General features: G+C 39.0%; 1 protein-coding gene across 3 annotated transcripts in view; it reads left to right on the forward strand.

Moving 5' to 3' along the window:
- RNF170 (ring finger protein 170) overlaps positions 1 to 17680 on the forward strand; it is a 29742-nt gene that overhangs the window by 1718 nt on the left and 10344 nt on the right. The window contains exons 1-5 of one of the 3 annotated variants that reach the window (XM_068531960.1): positions 2182 to 2261; positions 2389 to 2518; positions 4623 to 4766; positions 13125 to 13203; positions 14810 to 14918. In XM_068531960.1, coding sequence (XP_068388061.1) covers positions 4630 to 4766; positions 13125 to 13203; positions 14810 to 14918 — 325 coding nt within the window. In that variant the 5' untranslated portion in view covers positions 2182 to 2261; positions 2389 to 2518; positions 4623 to 4629. Of the gene's footprint in view, positions 1 to 2181; positions 2262 to 2388; positions 2519 to 4622; positions 4767 to 13124; positions 13204 to 14809; positions 14919 to 17680 lie in introns of those variants that run through there. The other 2 variants (XM_068531961.1, XM_068531962.1) reach the window with 2 other exon arrangements.

A 17680-nucleotide genomic window follows, 5' to 3' on the forward strand; every position in this document is an offset into this window, starting at 1 on the left:
GATAAAATGTACCTCACCTGCCTTTGTTTTCTCTGTCGGTGCCTCTGGACCTTTGTCAAGCCAGAGTTTCTACATTCCAAGCTAGGTTATCACTGTAAGGATCCCTGGCACTTTAAGTGACCATTACCCTTGTTAGGCATGTAAAGTCATCAAGTCAGTCTGCCGCCCTTGTAACCTGTCTTTGGATGTGGAGCCTTGTTGGAAGGCCTGTGATGGGTGAGCACCTTCGCGCCAGCTGCTCTGGTTTTTAGGGCTTTGACACAGTTGACCTCAGCCTCCCTTCTCAGGTTTGATGGCTCACCCACAATGCATTTGTGCATGATGTGCAATGAGATTTCATTCTGTAGCTCCAGTTACCCTCCATGAAGGAAATTATATTAAAAACTTCTTGAATGTGAGTAATTGTCTGCAGAAGCCATGTGGCCATCATGTTTTTACATGAGTTTGGGTAAAAAGACATGGAGTTTCTCCTTTGAAGTTACGGAATTTCCTATATTTCCCTTATTTGTCTGTGTTGTTTTGTTTCGTTTTTCCTGAAAGCTTTGGAAAAGACCAAAGAGAGATGAGTGGCACTTGTCTTAGCTGTCTCCTTACTCCAGTTAGTTGGAGCATAATTCTCATCTACAGCTGTTTATCAGATTCAAGTAAACAGGGGAGTGTCCATCGCCGCAGTGTGCCAAATTTATCCCGTTTCCCAGGGAATACATACTTAGAGCTTAGGTCAACGCGAGCTTGAGATGCTACTTACTGTAGCTGTAAGGAAGGCATGGCCACGTCTTATCATGGTTCTGCAGATTCCTTGAGGGTTGTTAATAATAGTAATCAAAATATTATAGCTTCCGTTAATTGAGAGCCTGTATGATGTACCAAGCAATATGTAAGTGCTCTACCTTTGTTATCTCATGAACTCCACAAAACTAGGGTGGTTTTGTTTTTTTTTTTTGCCAAAAAAGTGGTTGCTCGATATAGTTCAAGTTAATTTTATGTATTTTACACATGAGGAAGCTGAGACCCAGATTTTGCACAAGTGCACAGTTGTCTGACTGCAAAGCTTATGCTTCTTCAATATATTAAGCTACTCGGTAAGACTTAGCCAGCTAAGCAATAACAAAGCCAGTGCTGGAAATCACTCCCGCTTCTCTCAATTATCAATTTTTCTATCAATTATCAACACCGTTTCCAAGATCTATGGTGTTTTGTTTCTGTAAATCTCAAATAGTTAACAACAGAGTACTAGTAACTTGTTTTCATTTGATAGGACCCTATGAAATAGATTAGATGCCATGTTTTTGGGTTTTTTAAGTTTATTTATTATTTATTTATTATTTATTTTTGGCTGTGTTGGGTCTTCGTTTCTGCGCGAGGGCTTTCTCTAGTTGTGGCGAGCAGGGGCCACTCTTCATCGCGGTGCGCGGGCTTCTCACTGTCGCGGCCTCTCTTGTTGCGGGGCGCAGGCTCAGTAGTTGTGGCTCACGGGCCTAGTTGCTCCGTGGCATGTGGGATCTTCCCAGACCAGGGCTCGAACCCGTGTCCCCTGCATTGGCAGGCAGATTCTCAACCACTGCACCACCAGGGAAGCCCAGATGCCATGTTTTATAAATTAAATAACCTGGCTTTGGGGTTTCAAGCGAGCAGCATTTAGCGCAAGGCCCCTGCAACGTGTAAAATCCCCTGCGCGCTGCCCCGCGGGGTGAGAGGTAGCCAGCGCGGGCGCCTCCCACTGCCGGTCGCTGAGGTCTTCAGAGGGCACCCTCCGGAAACTGGGAGGGTCTAGGGTGCTCCGTGAGAATGGGACTGGGGAGAGACGGCTTAAATCTTTGAGCACTGAAGCCTAATTTTCATCTCTGAAGGGAGGAAGCAGGCACTGGCTTCTGTTTTTATTGCTAAAGTAATACGTTCTTGAAAAGAATTCAGACTATAGAACTGTATCCTGGGAAAGGTGAGGATCCGGCTCTCCCAGGCCTGCTCCCCACTTGTAACCATTTTAACCTTTGGTTATTTAGCTTTCCTGCCTTTATTTTTTTTCAATTCCAGAAAGCTCTGAATCAGAGAAATGTAGTGGTGGAAGGAACTTAAGAAATCTTCAAATCCAGCTTTCACATTTTGCAGAAAATGAGGGGTCCTAAGAGATTAAGCGGGGTCCCAGTTGTGGTAGCAGAATTGGAGCTAAACTCCGGGGCCTGCATGCCATGCAGCGGGGCTTGGGCTCACGCTGAGAGCCTGTGCCCTTGGTCCAAATCAGCAGCACTGAGTTGTTCCAGGTGAGCAGAGGTTGGAGGACTGAAGTTCAGGTTGACATTGGAATTCATTTTCAAGATTGGGGTATAAGGTCAACTCCTCAAGTAGAAAACTTTATTTCTTTTTATGGTTTATCCCCTGTAATCTTAGATTGGCTTCTTTCCAAACTGAGGTGGTGGTATAATACCTCATTTTTGAGCCAGCAGCGCCTGCAGTTCCTTTTTGGCCTCCTGTGATAAGAAAAACTACTGGCGGAAGTTAACTACTGAAGCCCCGACAGGTTGGTCAGACACCATTAGTATTTATCCATGTGAGGGCTGGGACTTCCACGTGGTAGGGAAGTGCAGCTGACCTTTCTGTTCCTCTCTGAGACTTACCAGCAGTCTCCTCCCTTCCTACCCTCTCTCAGCCCAAGCACCTCCTTCAGTGACACTAGAATCTGTGGCAATAAAAAGTAACTCTTCATTTCAACAACATTGGGAACTTTTGCTATAAAATGATGCAAATAACATTACATGGTCCTGCAATACTTAAAGTATCCTGGATCTCTGAGCTCTTGGAAATGTGAATGAAGCAGCATCTGAAGGGTGTAATTGGTAGAAGTATGTCTTTATACAGTAGAATATATATATATATATATATAATTTTGATTATTTTATTTTTTTATTGAACTATAGTTGATTTACAATATTGTGTTTCAGGTGTACAGCAAAGTGATTCAGTGATATAAGAATATATATATATATATATATATATATAAAATGTATAGAGTAGAATCTAGTCACTTGATCACTGATTACACTTGCAAGGACATAGAAACAAATGTAACCCATTATAAAAAGAAATAGTACAAAGTAGTGAACTCCCTAAAAGGACATGGAAACAAATGTAACCCATTAAAAAAAGAAATAGTACAAAGTAGCGAACTCCCTAAATGTACAGCATAGGAGAAAATCCTCCCAACTTGATTCAGTAATTGGAGGCTGGGACTCTCCACACGGGGTAACATTTTGCTTATCTCTGAGCAGATGCAAGTGGTTCTCACTGACACGACTTCTGACAGCCACCGCATCTTCAATTTAAAAAGAGGAAACCTGACAACATAAAAATCTAGATTGACTACATGGCCCACCCCAAGATTACTTGAGGCTTTTTTCTTCAGTTTCATTTGGCAGTTCATTTGACTCTTCTTTTGAATAAAATACTGAGGTTAGAGCTCCTCTGAGTTCCTGGTGTGTGCTTTCACGAAGGATACTTGAAACCTGTCATTAGAAAGTTCCTGATACATCAGGCCATTACCATGTGTAAAGCTGATGAAAGCCACCTTTGATCTGTTTGTTTGCTTAAGTTCCTTCCATGAGAGGTAATTTTCTTACTAGCAGCCAGTTCAGGTTCTTTTCAAAGGTGTTAGACTTTCACACTCAAAGTTTCCTTTTAACAGAAACTCACCTGATTAATGATGATATTGAATAAAACTGTTTTCGGTGCAGGACATTACATAAATACAGGTTAATTATGATTAGTCATGTATATTTAATTGAATTTTATTGCCTTTATTTCCCTTTAGGTGTCTTGTAAGATTTTAAGTAACTTTAGTGTTTGCCATCTGAAAAAAGTAGGAATAACCTGTGATATTTGGACTCTGATGTGGTTGGGCCATCTCCCCTCATACCTATAGAAATTGGGTATTAACCGTTTTCCTCTAGTTTAGTGTATGGGAGGGACAGTTTCATATCCTCCCTTTTCTCTTCATAAGGAAATGCAGCCTCAGAGTGATTCCATATTCCAGGCAGTTCCCAGAATTCTGAACCATAAGCTGAGCTTAGTCCCAAGTGAGGCTAATCGTTTTCCAAGCAACAGAATTTTCATTAATTCAAGTAGTCTCAGTATAGCTATAAATGTTCTATAGCCTCCATGTCTATTACTTTTCAAATTACTAACACCATAAGTAAAGTAAGTCACTCCTATTTAAACATATATTTATTAGGTCCTTCTGTGTACAGGGCACTGTGCCAGGTAATACAGGAATATTTACAGAAGAAGACAATATATTTCCTTCCGTATCCGTACATGGTACATTCCATGACGCACATTCAGTGCCATGAGGGAGAAGAGGGATGTGATCTATGTGGAGAATTTATTTGGTATTCAGGAATAAGAAAAGAGCAATTGGGCATGAGAAATGTCTTTTTTTCTTTAATGATTTTAAAGAACTCATTAATGGGGCATTCCCCACTGGAGATGTACTTAATGCAACCTACCTCAAGTGGGTGCTACAAAAAAGTACATATATCAGAAGTCAGCTACATTTATATCATTTTTATTAATATATTTCATTTTCACTGTGTCGTTTATAATTTTCATCTTATCTCTTTTTCTTTTAGACCTGGAATGGCCAAATATCAAGGTGAAGTTCACAGTTTGAAACTGGATGATGATTCAGTCATAGAAGGAGTAAGTGACCAAGTACTTGTGGCAGTTGTGGTCAGTTTCGCTTTGATTGCTACCCTGGTGTATGCACTTTTCAGGTGAGACTAAAGGACAAAAGAATTTAAATAATACGTATTTCCAAGGGCCACTGACTTTCTGACTGCTTCTAGTAATGTTTAATACTTAATATTAAAAGCAAATAATAAAGCTGATTCACTTTGTTATAAAGCAGAAACTAACCAAAAAAAAAAAAAAAAAGCAAGTAATAGAGTTCAGTGATTGTATATATTTACTAAGGTATTTTATTTTCCACTAGGCTCTAAATGCTACTGTGTATTTTTCTCGTCATCAACTGTCTAGTCAGAAAAAAATTTAGATTTATCATCCATATTTTGAATAAAATGTTAATATTTTCTGTTGGAGTATCACAGTTTTAAAATGTAATTTTCATTATTGAATTCATCAACTTGTAGGTGATATAAGAGGTGCAAATATATTTTCGGTGTTTAAGTGAAAAAAACTGGGACAAAAAAATCTTGGACAGTATGGAGGGATTAAGATTAGAATTAAAATTGCTGTTATATAGGATTAAGTGAATTAATAAATGTGAAACACTTAGAACATAGCGTTGTTGAGAGGATTAAATGAGTTAAAATATTTTTAAAAAATTACTGTTATAGTATCAGGAATACTATTTAAAGGTCTTAGATGTCTATGTACCAATAAACAGACAGGGTAATAAACTAGAAATTTAAGTATTAACACATGGAGATAAATAAAATTTTGTATATATCGTTGAAAACAGAAATGAAAAAAGTATAAAGTAGAAAAGAGATTACAGTAATTCCAAAAACTACAGATCTATTAGTTTCTTATAAAAATTATAGAAAGGATTATTAAATAGAATATGAGCATTCTCTTTTACCTTTGCATGGTTAGTTTCTTATTAGGGTGACATTATCTTGATTTCAGTAGAGTATTTTACACGGTACCTGGTGATGCCCTTGTGGACATAGTGGGGAAATGATGAGCAGATGATAGCAGGTTTAAGTGAGTTTATAACTGGTTGACAGATCATTCCCAGGAGTGCTGACTAATGTTTTAGTGTAAGCCAAAAAAGAAGGACACTGAATTGTTGCAGGGCTCTGCTTCTGAGCCTGTTCTTCTCATTTCTGTTAGCAACTGGGATGAAGAAGACAAAAGAAGCATGTTTATTAAATTGTCAGTTGGGATGGATAGCTAATGTGCTGGTACCACAGAATCAAGATTTAAAAATGGGTCATCCCAATAAATAAATAAATAAATAAAAGTTGTGGGACAATCAAAAAAAAAAAAAAAAAAGGGTCATCCCATACATCTATGGTCAGCTGGTTTTTGACAATGGTGCCAAGACCTTACAGTGGGGAAAGATTTCAACAAGTGATGTTGGGACAACTGGATAGCCACATGCAAAAGAATAAAGTTGGACCCATACCACATCATATGCAAAAATTAACTCAAAATGGATCAAAGATTTAAATGTAAGAGCAAAATTATAAAACTCTTATAAGAAAACATAGGAGTAAATCATGAAGATTCTTAGATATGATGCCAAAAGCATGATCAACAAAAGAAAGAATAGATAAATTGGAATTCATCAAAAGTAACAACTTTTTTTGCTTCAAAGAACTTCATCAAGACAGTGAACAGTCATTTCACTGAATGGGAGAAAACATTTCAAGTCATATATCTGATCAGGCCCTTATATCTGAATATGTAGAGAACTCAAAACTCAGTAATAAAAAGATGAGTAACCCAATTAATAAATGGGCACAGGACCAGAATAGACATTCCTCCAGAGATATACAAATGGCCCGTAAGTATGTGAATAGACGCCTGACATTCTTAGTCATTCAGGGAAATGCAAATCAAAACCACAGTGAGATACAGCTTCATACCCACTGGGATGGCTAGGTCCAAAAAGTCAAATAATAACAATTGTTGAGGATATGGAGAAATTGGAACCCTCATACACTACTGATAGGGGAGTTAAAATGGTGCAGCCACTTTGGAAAACTATCGGTTCCTCAAATGAGTAAACATAGTGTTACCATATATCCTAGCAATTTTATTCCTAAGTATATATACCCATGAGAAATGAAAGCATATCTCCACATAAGAACTTGTACAGGAATGTTTACAGCAGGATTATTCATAATAGCCAAAAGGTGGAAACAGATGAATGGATCCATCAATAGATGAATGGGTAAACAAAAGGTGGTATATCCATGCAATGGAATATTATTCAGCTTTAAAAAGGAATGATATACTGATGCACACGTGCTACCTTGTGGAGGAAACTTGAAAACATTGTGCTAAGTGAAATAAGCCAGACACAAAAGGCCATATATTTGAGTCTGCTCTTATGTCCACAGTCGGAAAATCCATAGAGATAGAAAGTAGATTAGTGGTTGTGTAGGACTGGAGTTGGAGTTGGGGGTATGGGGGCAATAACTAAAGGGTACAGGGTTCTTTTTGAGGTGACGAAAATGTTCTAAAATTGACGGTGGTGATTAATTACACCTCAATAAAGCTGTTTTAAAAATGGGTCATGACTAGGCAAATACCAAAAAATAAATCTGCTCTTTACCTATTGAGAATGGGATGCAGATATGAATTTATTGTCATTTGAAAGTATCCATGATAAATTGTTGAGTGAGAATTAAGTGAAAGGCACATGACAAAACCATAGGTCAAGTAGCCCATTTTGTTTAAAAAAAGTATTTTTATAAAATTAATTTTATTTAAAAATATTTTTCTTTTCCTTTATTTGTTTTTCTAATTTCTCTACTATGGATAATTATTACTTGTAAATAAAATATTTTTCCTCACAGACTGTAGTGATGTGAAGCCCAAAATAAAAGTTTCTATTAATAAGGGAATTGTATGTTGTAGATGCCAAAAACTTAACAGCATTACGGTGTATTAATCAGAATAATCAGACAAAGGTCACATATAGATTATATTCAGTTTGGGTCAAGAATTTTAAATTGGAAAACATTCAGGGGAGGTTATCAAAATGGGTAAAGCCATAGAAACAAATCATATAAAAAATGCCTGAAAGAACTGGGGATATCTAGCTTAGGGGAAAAGACTGTAGGATGCAAAAGCTTTAAATACGATGAGAGCTTGTTTTGTTGAAGAAGAATTAGGTTAATTCTGTGTAGCTTCATGGAGAGAACTAGGGTGTAAAGGAAAAAACCTACAGATTTTTCCTTCTTATGTAGTGAAGGACCCAGTTCTTCCCTACCATTTCTCTCCTGTGTCTCCTTTATATTTACACAGAACTCTTCACTTCTGGTCACCAAGTGTGTGTGGGCTTTTCCCCTCCAGGCAATTCTCCATGACACCAGCTTGGTGTCCCACAATTTAACTCAATTCCGATACTGTCTGCCTGGGGATGGTGTCAGCTCCACAGCTTAAGGGCTCGGTCCCACAAGCCTGCTCCCCACCACACTTCATATGCCAACGGCAAGTAGTAGGTCCCCAAGTCACCCCCAGCTTCTGTATGATTTCTGTCCCCAGGTTATCCACAACAAATCGGAGGTTCTCGTGACCTCCTCCTCAGGTTTGATTAATTTGCTAGAGCAGGTCACAGAACTCAGGGAAGCAGTTAGGTTTACCAGTTTATTAAAGGGTGTGATAAAGGATACAGATGCACAGCCAGATGAAGAGATGCATAGGGTGAGGTCCGGGGGGTCCTGAGCGCAGGAGCCTCTGTCCCTGTGGAGTTGGGGTGCGTCACCTTCCTGGTGTGGACGTGTTCACCCACCTGAAGCTGTCGGGACCGCACTACTGGGATCTCGTGGAGGCTCCCTCACGTAGGCGTGATCACTTGTTAACTCTGTTTCTGGCCCCTCCTCTCTCTGGAGAATGGGGGCAGGGGTGGAGGATGCTGAACGTTCCAAGCTTCTAATCAGGACTTTGTCCCTCCAGTGAGCAGCCCTCATCCAGGAGCCCACCCAGCGTCGCCTCATTAGAGCAAAAGACACTCCTGTCACCCAGGAATTTACAAGGGCTGCAGGAACCCTGTGTGAGGGGCCAGGTCAAAGACCAAATATTAGAATAAAAGGTACTCCTAGTGCTCTTATCACTTAGGAATTTGCAAGTGTTTCTGGAGCTCTGTGCCAGGAGCCGGGGTCAGAGACCAATATATATGAATATATATTTTCTATTATCTCATACAGGGCCAATAGGTGGAGATAAATGATGAGATTTTGGCTTAACCTAAGATATAACTTTTCAAATAATATAAGGTGCTCCCCATTACGTGGATGTTGTCTTGAATCTGTCGTATGATTGGGTGGGAGGTCAGTTTAAGTTGCTGTCCAGCTGTTCAGATTCAAATTCAATTGGCAGTTCTCATCCTGCTACTTTAGCTGAAGTATTCAATTAATGAGTTAGGGGAGGGGTAACATGCATACTAGAAGATTCAAACAAAGGAAGCTTTTGTCTCTTTTCTGTAACTTCTTTGATGTTTGTAGTCATTATAATTCATCCTTTGTTTGTATTGTGGTAACATATCCATAACATAAAAGTTATCACTTTATGTGTACAATTCATTGGCATTAAGTACATTCACAATGTTGTGTAACCATCACCACTGTTTATTTCCAGAACTTTCTCATCATCCGAAACAGAAACTCTACCAGTTAAATAATAACTCCCTATTTCTCCTCCCCCTGCTCCTGGTAACCTTTATGCCACCTTCTGCCTCGAGAAATTAGGCTATTCTAGATACCTCATAAGGTGGAATTAGTGTTTGTCCATTTGTGTCTGACTTATTTCATTTAGCGTAATGCATGCAAGGTTCATCCATGCTGTATCATCTACCAGAATTTCATTCCTTTTTATGGCTGAATAATATTCCATTGCATGTATATACCACATTTTGTTTATTCATCTGTTGATGGATATTTAGGTTGTTCCCACCTTTTGGCTGTTTTGAATGGTGCTCTGTGAACGTTGGGGTACAAGAATCTGTTTGAGTCCTTGCTTTCAACTGGAATTGCATGATCATGTGGTAGTTCTGTGTGTAACTTTTTGAGGAACCTTCAGTCTGTTTTTCACAGCAGCTGCCCCATTTTACATTCCCACCAGCAATGCACAATGGTTCTAATTTCTCTACATCCTGGCCAACAGTTGCTACTTTGTGTTTTTTTGATAGTCATCCTAGTGGGTGTGAAGGGGTATCTCACTGTGGTTTTGATTTGCATTTCACTGATGACTAATGATGTTGAACATCATTTCATGTGCTTATTGGCCATCTGTATGACTTCTTTAGAGAAATGTCTATTCAAGTCCTCAGTGCATATTCGAATTAGGTTGTTTGCTTTTTTGTGTTTGAGTTATGAGTTATTTCTATATTCTGTCTTAATCACCTATCAAATATATGATTTATAAATATTTCATTCTGTTGGTTGTCTTTTTATACTCTTGATAGTGTCCTTTGATGCACAGAATTTTTTAATTTTGATGAAGTCCAATTTATCCATTTTTTCATTTGTTGCCTGTGTTTTTGTGTCATGGTTAAGAAATCATTGCCAAATCCAAGGTCACAGAGATTTCCCCCTATGTTTTTTTCTAAGATTTTTATAGTTGTAGCTCTTAAGTTTAGGCCTTCGATCCATTTTAATTTTTGTATAAGGTATGAGGTAAGGGTCCAACTTCATTATATTTGCATAGGGATATCCAGTTTTTCCCACACCATTTGTTGAAAAGACTGTCCTTACTCCACGGAAGGGTCTTGGCATCCTTGTCAAAAACCAATTAACCATATATGTGAAAGTTTATTTCTGGTCTCTGTGGTCTATTCCATTGGTTTATACGTTTGTCCTTATTACCAGTACCACATTGTTTTTACTATAGCTTTGTGGCAAGTTTTGAAATCAGGAAGTGTCTTACAACTTTGTTCTTCTCTTTCAAGATTATTTGGGCTATTTGGAGTCCCTTGAGATACCATATACATTTTAGGATGGGTTTTTCTATTTCTGCAAAGAATGCTGTTGGGATTTTGATAGGGTTTGCACTGAATCTGAGGATAGATCACTTTGGATAGTATTGACATCTTAACAATGTTGTCTTCCAATCTATCAACATGGGATGTCTTTCCATTTATTTGTGTCTTCTTTAATATCTTTCAGCAATGTTTTGTAGTTATAATTAATTTCTTTTTAAATCTTTTCGATTTGGTCTTCCTTCTTAAGCCATTAATAATAGCTGCCATGTGTTGACATACCAGAAGCCAGTCAAAAGGGTCTGGTAGGCAGGTTAACCTATGAACCACATGCTTGCATATTTGTAAACTTTGATTCAGACTTCCTTTCTTGACCCACGCTTTGGGTATCATTGCTTTCCTCATATCAGAGGTTCCTGGCTCTTTTCCAGGGCTACATATAACTCAACTGGTTTGACAGTTTTGGTTTCTCTTTTCAGAGAACTTAGAAGGACCATAAATCGTTGATAAATACACTAACAACACATGTACTTCTGTTTCATAGCAGAGCCACTGTTTTCCTTGGCATCTCACTTTAGACCTGCTTAGTGTCAAATACCATCATTTTCTCATAGCTAAGGTGATCATATTGTTAAAGAACAAAAAGTAAACCAAGTAAATCTGAAGATCTAATTGGCTTTACTAAGCTATTCATGAATCAGGCAGCATCCCATCCAGCAAGTAGAGAGATACTTGCGGGAGTTGTATGAAATGGAAGGTTTTTATAGGCAGAAGGAGGGTGGGGCAAGGAAGTTATTAGCAAAAGAAAAGTTAGGATTATTTCAGGCCAAGACTTCTTCTTCTGGGGGAAGGAAATGGCAGGGGTCTTATCATGCAGACTACCTCCTTGGTACTGACCAGGAAACCCCAGATTGACCAATTCAGATCCCGTTACTGGGGAAAGTGGGAGCTGCAGTTGGGCCAGGTGTGAAGTCTAGGTTTGGTGTCATAGGCTTTAGCACAAGTGATGCCATTTGAGGCCATGAGGTTTTTCTCTATAACAGTATGTTCCTGATCTTCTAATCTAGCTTTCAATCTATCTTGATTAGATTTCTAGATTTTTGGTTCTGTACTCAAAGTTGCCAGTCACAATTAGCTACCTGAGCTACAGGCCATGTTTAGCATCTTGGGCTGTTTGTTCTTGTTCTTTGGCTATATTTTGACTTTTCTAATATTCTACTATCAGATTAAGAATTTTATATCTTCTCTTTTATGGAAAGAGACCAAAAGAAAGACCTTTCAGTCACATGGTTTACATCGATCGTCTGAAAACCATGACTGTTTTTTTCCAATGAAAAGGGAATGGTTTTTCATTGTCAAAGAGCTGAGAATTTCCAGTTAGCTGGGTGTTTGCTGGTGTGTAAATGGGCTGGTTCCTGGGCTGTTCCTTGATAGATTGTTTTTCCCATAGAGTAGCTTTCTTTCACTGATTCATTTATTCAATCATAAGAACGTAACATTTTAAAATAAATAATCCACCAAAATTTAAGGTGTTTAAACAGAATTCAAGTAGTTTCATTACATTTATGTTGAGCTTCTGATTAGATATTTGACTTTAAATTGTTTTTGTGTCATCTCCAAACTAATGGTTTTATTTTTTCAGCTTTCTTTTCTAAAGTTTAAATTTTTTACTAAAAATTAAATAACCCTGGGATGGATTTCTTTAATTTTCCTTATCCCATTAGAATATTGATTTAGAATTCTTATTGCTGTGCTATATCGGTTCAGCTAGAGAATAAAGGCTCTTCTATAGATTAACACCGACACTGAGTAGACTTAAAATATTGCTGTTAAAGAGATTTAGGTTTAGAAAAAACTTCTATAGCCAAATGAAACTAAACTGATTCAGATGTAAATCTTCACCCCTGACCCTACCAACCTAACCACTGCTTCTGGTTTTCAGTCCTCACTTCACTCATCCTATCCTTTTATATGGACCTCTAACTTCCTGCCTTTGATTCTTCATTTTAATTGTTAATGTTAAGATATTAGTGGTATCATAGGTTTGGACTTTTCTACATTATACATTTTAGGTTTTGTTTTTCTCTGTCCCTCTCCCCTCATAGGTGAAAAGTTGGGAGAAAGACCTAATTAGATATGGAAAAGTGTTCAAATACATAATAATACAAGAAATCTTACAAAAGAAATAAACGTGTTATATTATATGTAAGTCTGAAATTACATTCAGTCCCCAAGGTACTAGGCCTCTGGATTTCATCATTTGCCAGTTAAACCTGAAATGAGCCGATAATCAGTGATCTCAGAATAGCCTGGAATGTTCAGTCCTACAGTTGGAGTACAGTTGTAGGCCATCATTTACATTTCTTATGTTGCCAGTAGTCTAGGTCAAAAATTAGACCCATAAGGAAAATGGATTCATCTAACAATATTTTTTATTAAAACCGTATTATATTTTATTCAGCAGAAATGCACATCAAAACATTCACCCAGAAAACCAAGAGCTAGTACGGGTGCTTCGGGAACAACTTCAAACAGAACAGGTACTGTTGTGACATAAATCTGTGCATTTGTATGAGGAGTAGATGTTATCACTCCCCTTGCATAAGAAATTGTGATGATACATCAATAAATTCCTTTCTGGAAGCATGTGCTTCTTTCCTGCTTGGAGTTACCTTTTATTATTCTATTGATTGTACGTTTTCAGATTAAGCAAATCACTAGTCTTAATCTAATTAAGATGTTTTCATGAATTTAGTTTTAACTTGCTTTAAAAGACAACAGTTTTCCTATTATTTACTTGTGAGGAAATAATTACTGTCTAATTGGCTTTAATGAAATGTAGTGGAAAAACTACTCTTTCTAAAATATATTCCCGGGCTTCCCTGGTGGCGCAGTGGTTAGGAATCCGCCTGCCAATGCAGGGGACATGGGTTTGAGCCCCGGTCCAGGAGGGTCCCACATGCCGCGGAGCAACTAAGCCCGTGTGCCACAACTACTGAAGCCCGTGCGCCTAGAGCCCGTGCTCCGCAACAAGAGAAGCCACCGCAATGATAAGCCCACGCACCGCAACGAAGAGTAGCCCCTGCTCGCCGCAACTGGAGAAAGCCCACACACAGCAACGAAGACCCAATGCAGCCAACAATAAATAAATAAAATAAATAAAAAAAAAAATAACTAAAATATATTCCCCTAAGACCGTCAAAGAAATGACTATAAGGGATGGCTTTTTTTCCTTTTCTTTTTCTTCAGTGATCAAAGTTGTTAAAACTAGTTGGGCAGAGAAGAAAACTTTTCTCCTCTGCCTCTTCTTTGCTTTTAACCATATGGATTCCCTAAGAACCAGAAATGTAATATATTTTATGAAAGCTGGATTAAGTAGGATATTGTATACCTTCATGCTGAGATACCTAATATCAAAAAAAAAATTAAAAATTGACTGTCTACCCACCAGTCAAATATTAATTCCAAAGAGGGTTTTTATGATTTATCCATTCACCAAATATTTATTGAACATCTACCATATGCCAGACATTGTTCTGGGCATTGAGAATTCATTTGTGAACTAAACAGACAAGAATTCTTGCTTCATAGAACTTAAATTCACTGATGCAAAAATAGTTTAAGCATATTAGTGGTACTCTGTTCCGGGGCTCTTGTCATCAATAATTCATGCTGGCCTGGTGTTTTATAATTTACAAAGTGATTTCATATACAACTATCTCATTTAATCTTCAAACATGTAACGACTATCAGGAATGTATGAATGAAACAGATGTTAAAAATAGAAGAAAGCTAACACCTGGGGAGTAGTTTGACATTTCTTGTTGTTCAGCTAATGAATGCATTAGCTCAGCCTGTGTTACCCGGAATAACTTACTCTTTCTAATAGAGTAACTCCTGAGTTAATCGGCTTTTTATCTTTATCTTTAGACTGTGTTCAGGAAGGAAGGTAGAGACCATGCAGTTTAGGCAGAACAACGCCGGAGCCTCATAAGTTTATCAAACTTGTAAGACCTTAACTAGTGCACATCTAAAATTTGAGGATTACACAGTCCTGACTGTATTGTTAAGTATACTTTAGCATGAAGATGAATTTTGAAAAGCCTGTGTGTGTCGTGTCTCAATACGCACGTGTTTTCTCACCAGGATGCACCTGCTGCTGCCCGACAGCAGTTCTACACTGACATGTACTGTCCGATCTGTTTACATCAAGCTTCCCTCCCTGTTGAAACAAACTGTGGACATCTCTTTTGTGGTAAGCAAACAATGCTGTTCTTGGTAAAAGTGACTATTTAGACCAAGACCCGTGTGTGTGCACGAGCTGGATTCCTGATTTTCTCTCTGTCACGTTTTGTATTTTGTGAGTGGGGCAGATTGCTTCTGAGATCCTGCTCTTGTTGTCAGCCACTTTTATTTAGTGTCCGTAGGTTCAAAGATTAAAAAGACTATTCAACCCCCCAATAAACAGAAATGTGTTTCTTTGAATAGTGAGTCAAGGATATCTGTACCATGAGGGGGTCACTGAATTCCTCATTTTCATCGCTTTTTGGTGGTTTCATCTATTACTCCTCCTTCCTAAGGCAGGAAGGTTCTTCTCCCAAGGACCTTGCGCAAGACCTTCCTTTGCTCTGCCACCTTTCTTTTAACTCTGAGTCGGTGCAGAAGTTCTTACCTCTCTTCCTCCAGGACTTCCAGAGGCTTGGGAACCGTAGAACACGTAGAGGGACGAGAAGGGACGTTGATGTCGCACTAACTTAGTGTCAGGAAGGGGTGCTGTCCACCCCTGGGCGTCTCCTGACCTTCCAGGAAGAGTCACAGAGAGTGATGGGACATACCGCATAGCCATTGCTGGCTGTGGTCACGTGAGATTGGCAGGAGTCGGTTATTATGGGCCTGCTGTGTGCTGGACCCAACATACTCCATCTCATCCCAGCTCACATTTGAGGGACCCCGAGGCTCAGCAATGCTAAGAAATTCTACAAAGGGCAGGCCAGGTGCAGACGGACAGAGCTAGGTTTTAAACCCAGGCCTGACTTCACAGCCTGTGCGCAGTTCTGTTGGGTTGGCCAAAAAGTTCGTTTGGGTTTTCCCGTACGATGTTACCAAAAACCCAAACAAACTTTTTGGCCAACCCAATACTATGTGATCGGTGGTTTATACAACTACTCTCTCCTTAAGATTTATCTCATCATTAGACCTATTTTTTATTGGTAGTATTTCTTTCCGTTGGAACAGCTGTATGCAAGATAGGGTGCTAATTGCTCCCAAACTGTACTGATTTAACATGCAGCGTACAGTGATTTGTACTTTGCTTTCTCCCCTTTGTATCTTTTGTCTAAGAGTCAGAATTCCGAGGTATACAGTGTTACTGTTCATGCTGCTGGGGGTGAAATAAAGTATCTGGAATCCATTCCACGCGATGCAGGGTTTTCCATACCTTGTGCCCATTTAGTCAGTACTGACCAATCCCATCATTGCCTCATCCATTAATTTCAACCTCTTCCCTCAGGTTTTTGTCTAAGTCACTAACAAATTACAAAACACTATTTCAGTGTCTATCCTTAATTATCTGTTGGAAGTGCTAGTGAGCAGCCAAGTAACGAAAGATCAGGTGTTGGGGTAGGGGATTAAATGGCCATCAGAGAAAGCAGATGCTCCCCCTCAAACCCCTGGCTGACGTTCCTTATCGATTGCGGACTCTCTCCGGGTCTGGCTGTGCCTCGGCCGTCCCCCAGCACAGCACCCCAGGCAGGGGCTGGGAATCCGTGAGGTCTGGCAGGCTGGGCGAAGTCTATTTGCCAACAGCCCGGGCTTCGGTGATGCACTCCGTGGATAACCCGGTCAGTTGAGAGATGGCTGTACCGTGCTCTTGGTTTTACCTCTGGGCCTGGGGTAATAGGGTAGATTCCTTCCGATACCCTGCTCTTCTCGTTGGGACACTTTTATTTACTGTCTGTAGCTTCGAAGGTTAAAAAAAAAAAAAAAAAAGTTACTCAGCTTCTCAATAAATAGAAATGTGTTTCTTTGAACAGTAGTTCAAGGATACTGATACCATGTATATGAAGAGCATTTCAGCTTAGCTCCCTGTGTGGAACTACAGTTCTATTCCTTTACAGCAAGTCAAGAATAACAGCAGCAACAGACTTCACCTAACTTGCATTTGTAACCCACATTATTTTATTTAATTCCCCGGCAGCCTTATGAGGTCTTATTCTCATTTTACAAATAGACAGATCTAGAGAGATTGTGCCCCGGATTCAAGTCATTGAGTCATCTCTCCCGCCATCCTAGTTAAAGGAAAGCATCAAGCACATCACAGCAGATGTGTATGAACTGAAGTGTTTGATTTGCTGGACCATAGTTTTCCAGTGCAGGCAAGTGGCCGCTACATAATATTGCAAACGAAGGACACCTATACTCCAATCTGTGGAAAAGAGTTATGGAATTAAATAAATTAACATATATCAAAACACATTGGACTTTTGGGTGAAAAGGTAGTAGGTAAATCTAAGGCATCATTACAGATGGTAATAATACTAACATATTTATGATCGGTTTTGCTTTCATATGGTTTCTGTATGAAATTAGACTGCTCAAAGTATTTAGTAAATATTATCTAATTAACACAGCACCCTGAGAGCAGGAAAAGATATCAGATACAGATGGTTTAGCTTTTTAAACTTGTCTTAAATCATCGAACCAGTTTTTCCCCACAGTCACTAACGGTCAGGTCGGGCAGCCTTGGCTTCAGCCAGTGGCCTGCTCACCAGTGTCCTCGTGTACCATTATTTCTGCCTCTGGGATTTGTTCCTGCCATTGCAAAACCCAGAGTGTCCTCCCTCCTGTCTTCTGCCTATCGAATCTTACCACCCCTACAAAGTTGGGTTCAAATGCTGTACACCTTTTGTACTGAAATTTAATATTACACACTTCAAGATGTAACTACCTTCTGAGTCATTTAAGTATGTTACCTTGGTCTCCTCAATTTGATTGAAGGAGCCAGGAAGCAGTTAGTTC

The sequence above is a fragment of the Eschrichtius robustus genome, chromosome 21 (assembly GCF_028021215.1).
Source record: "Eschrichtius robustus isolate mEscRob2 chromosome 21, mEscRob2.pri, whole genome shotgun sequence".
Lineage (NCBI taxonomy): Eukaryota > Metazoa > Chordata > Mammalia > Artiodactyla > Eschrichtiidae > Eschrichtius > Eschrichtius robustus.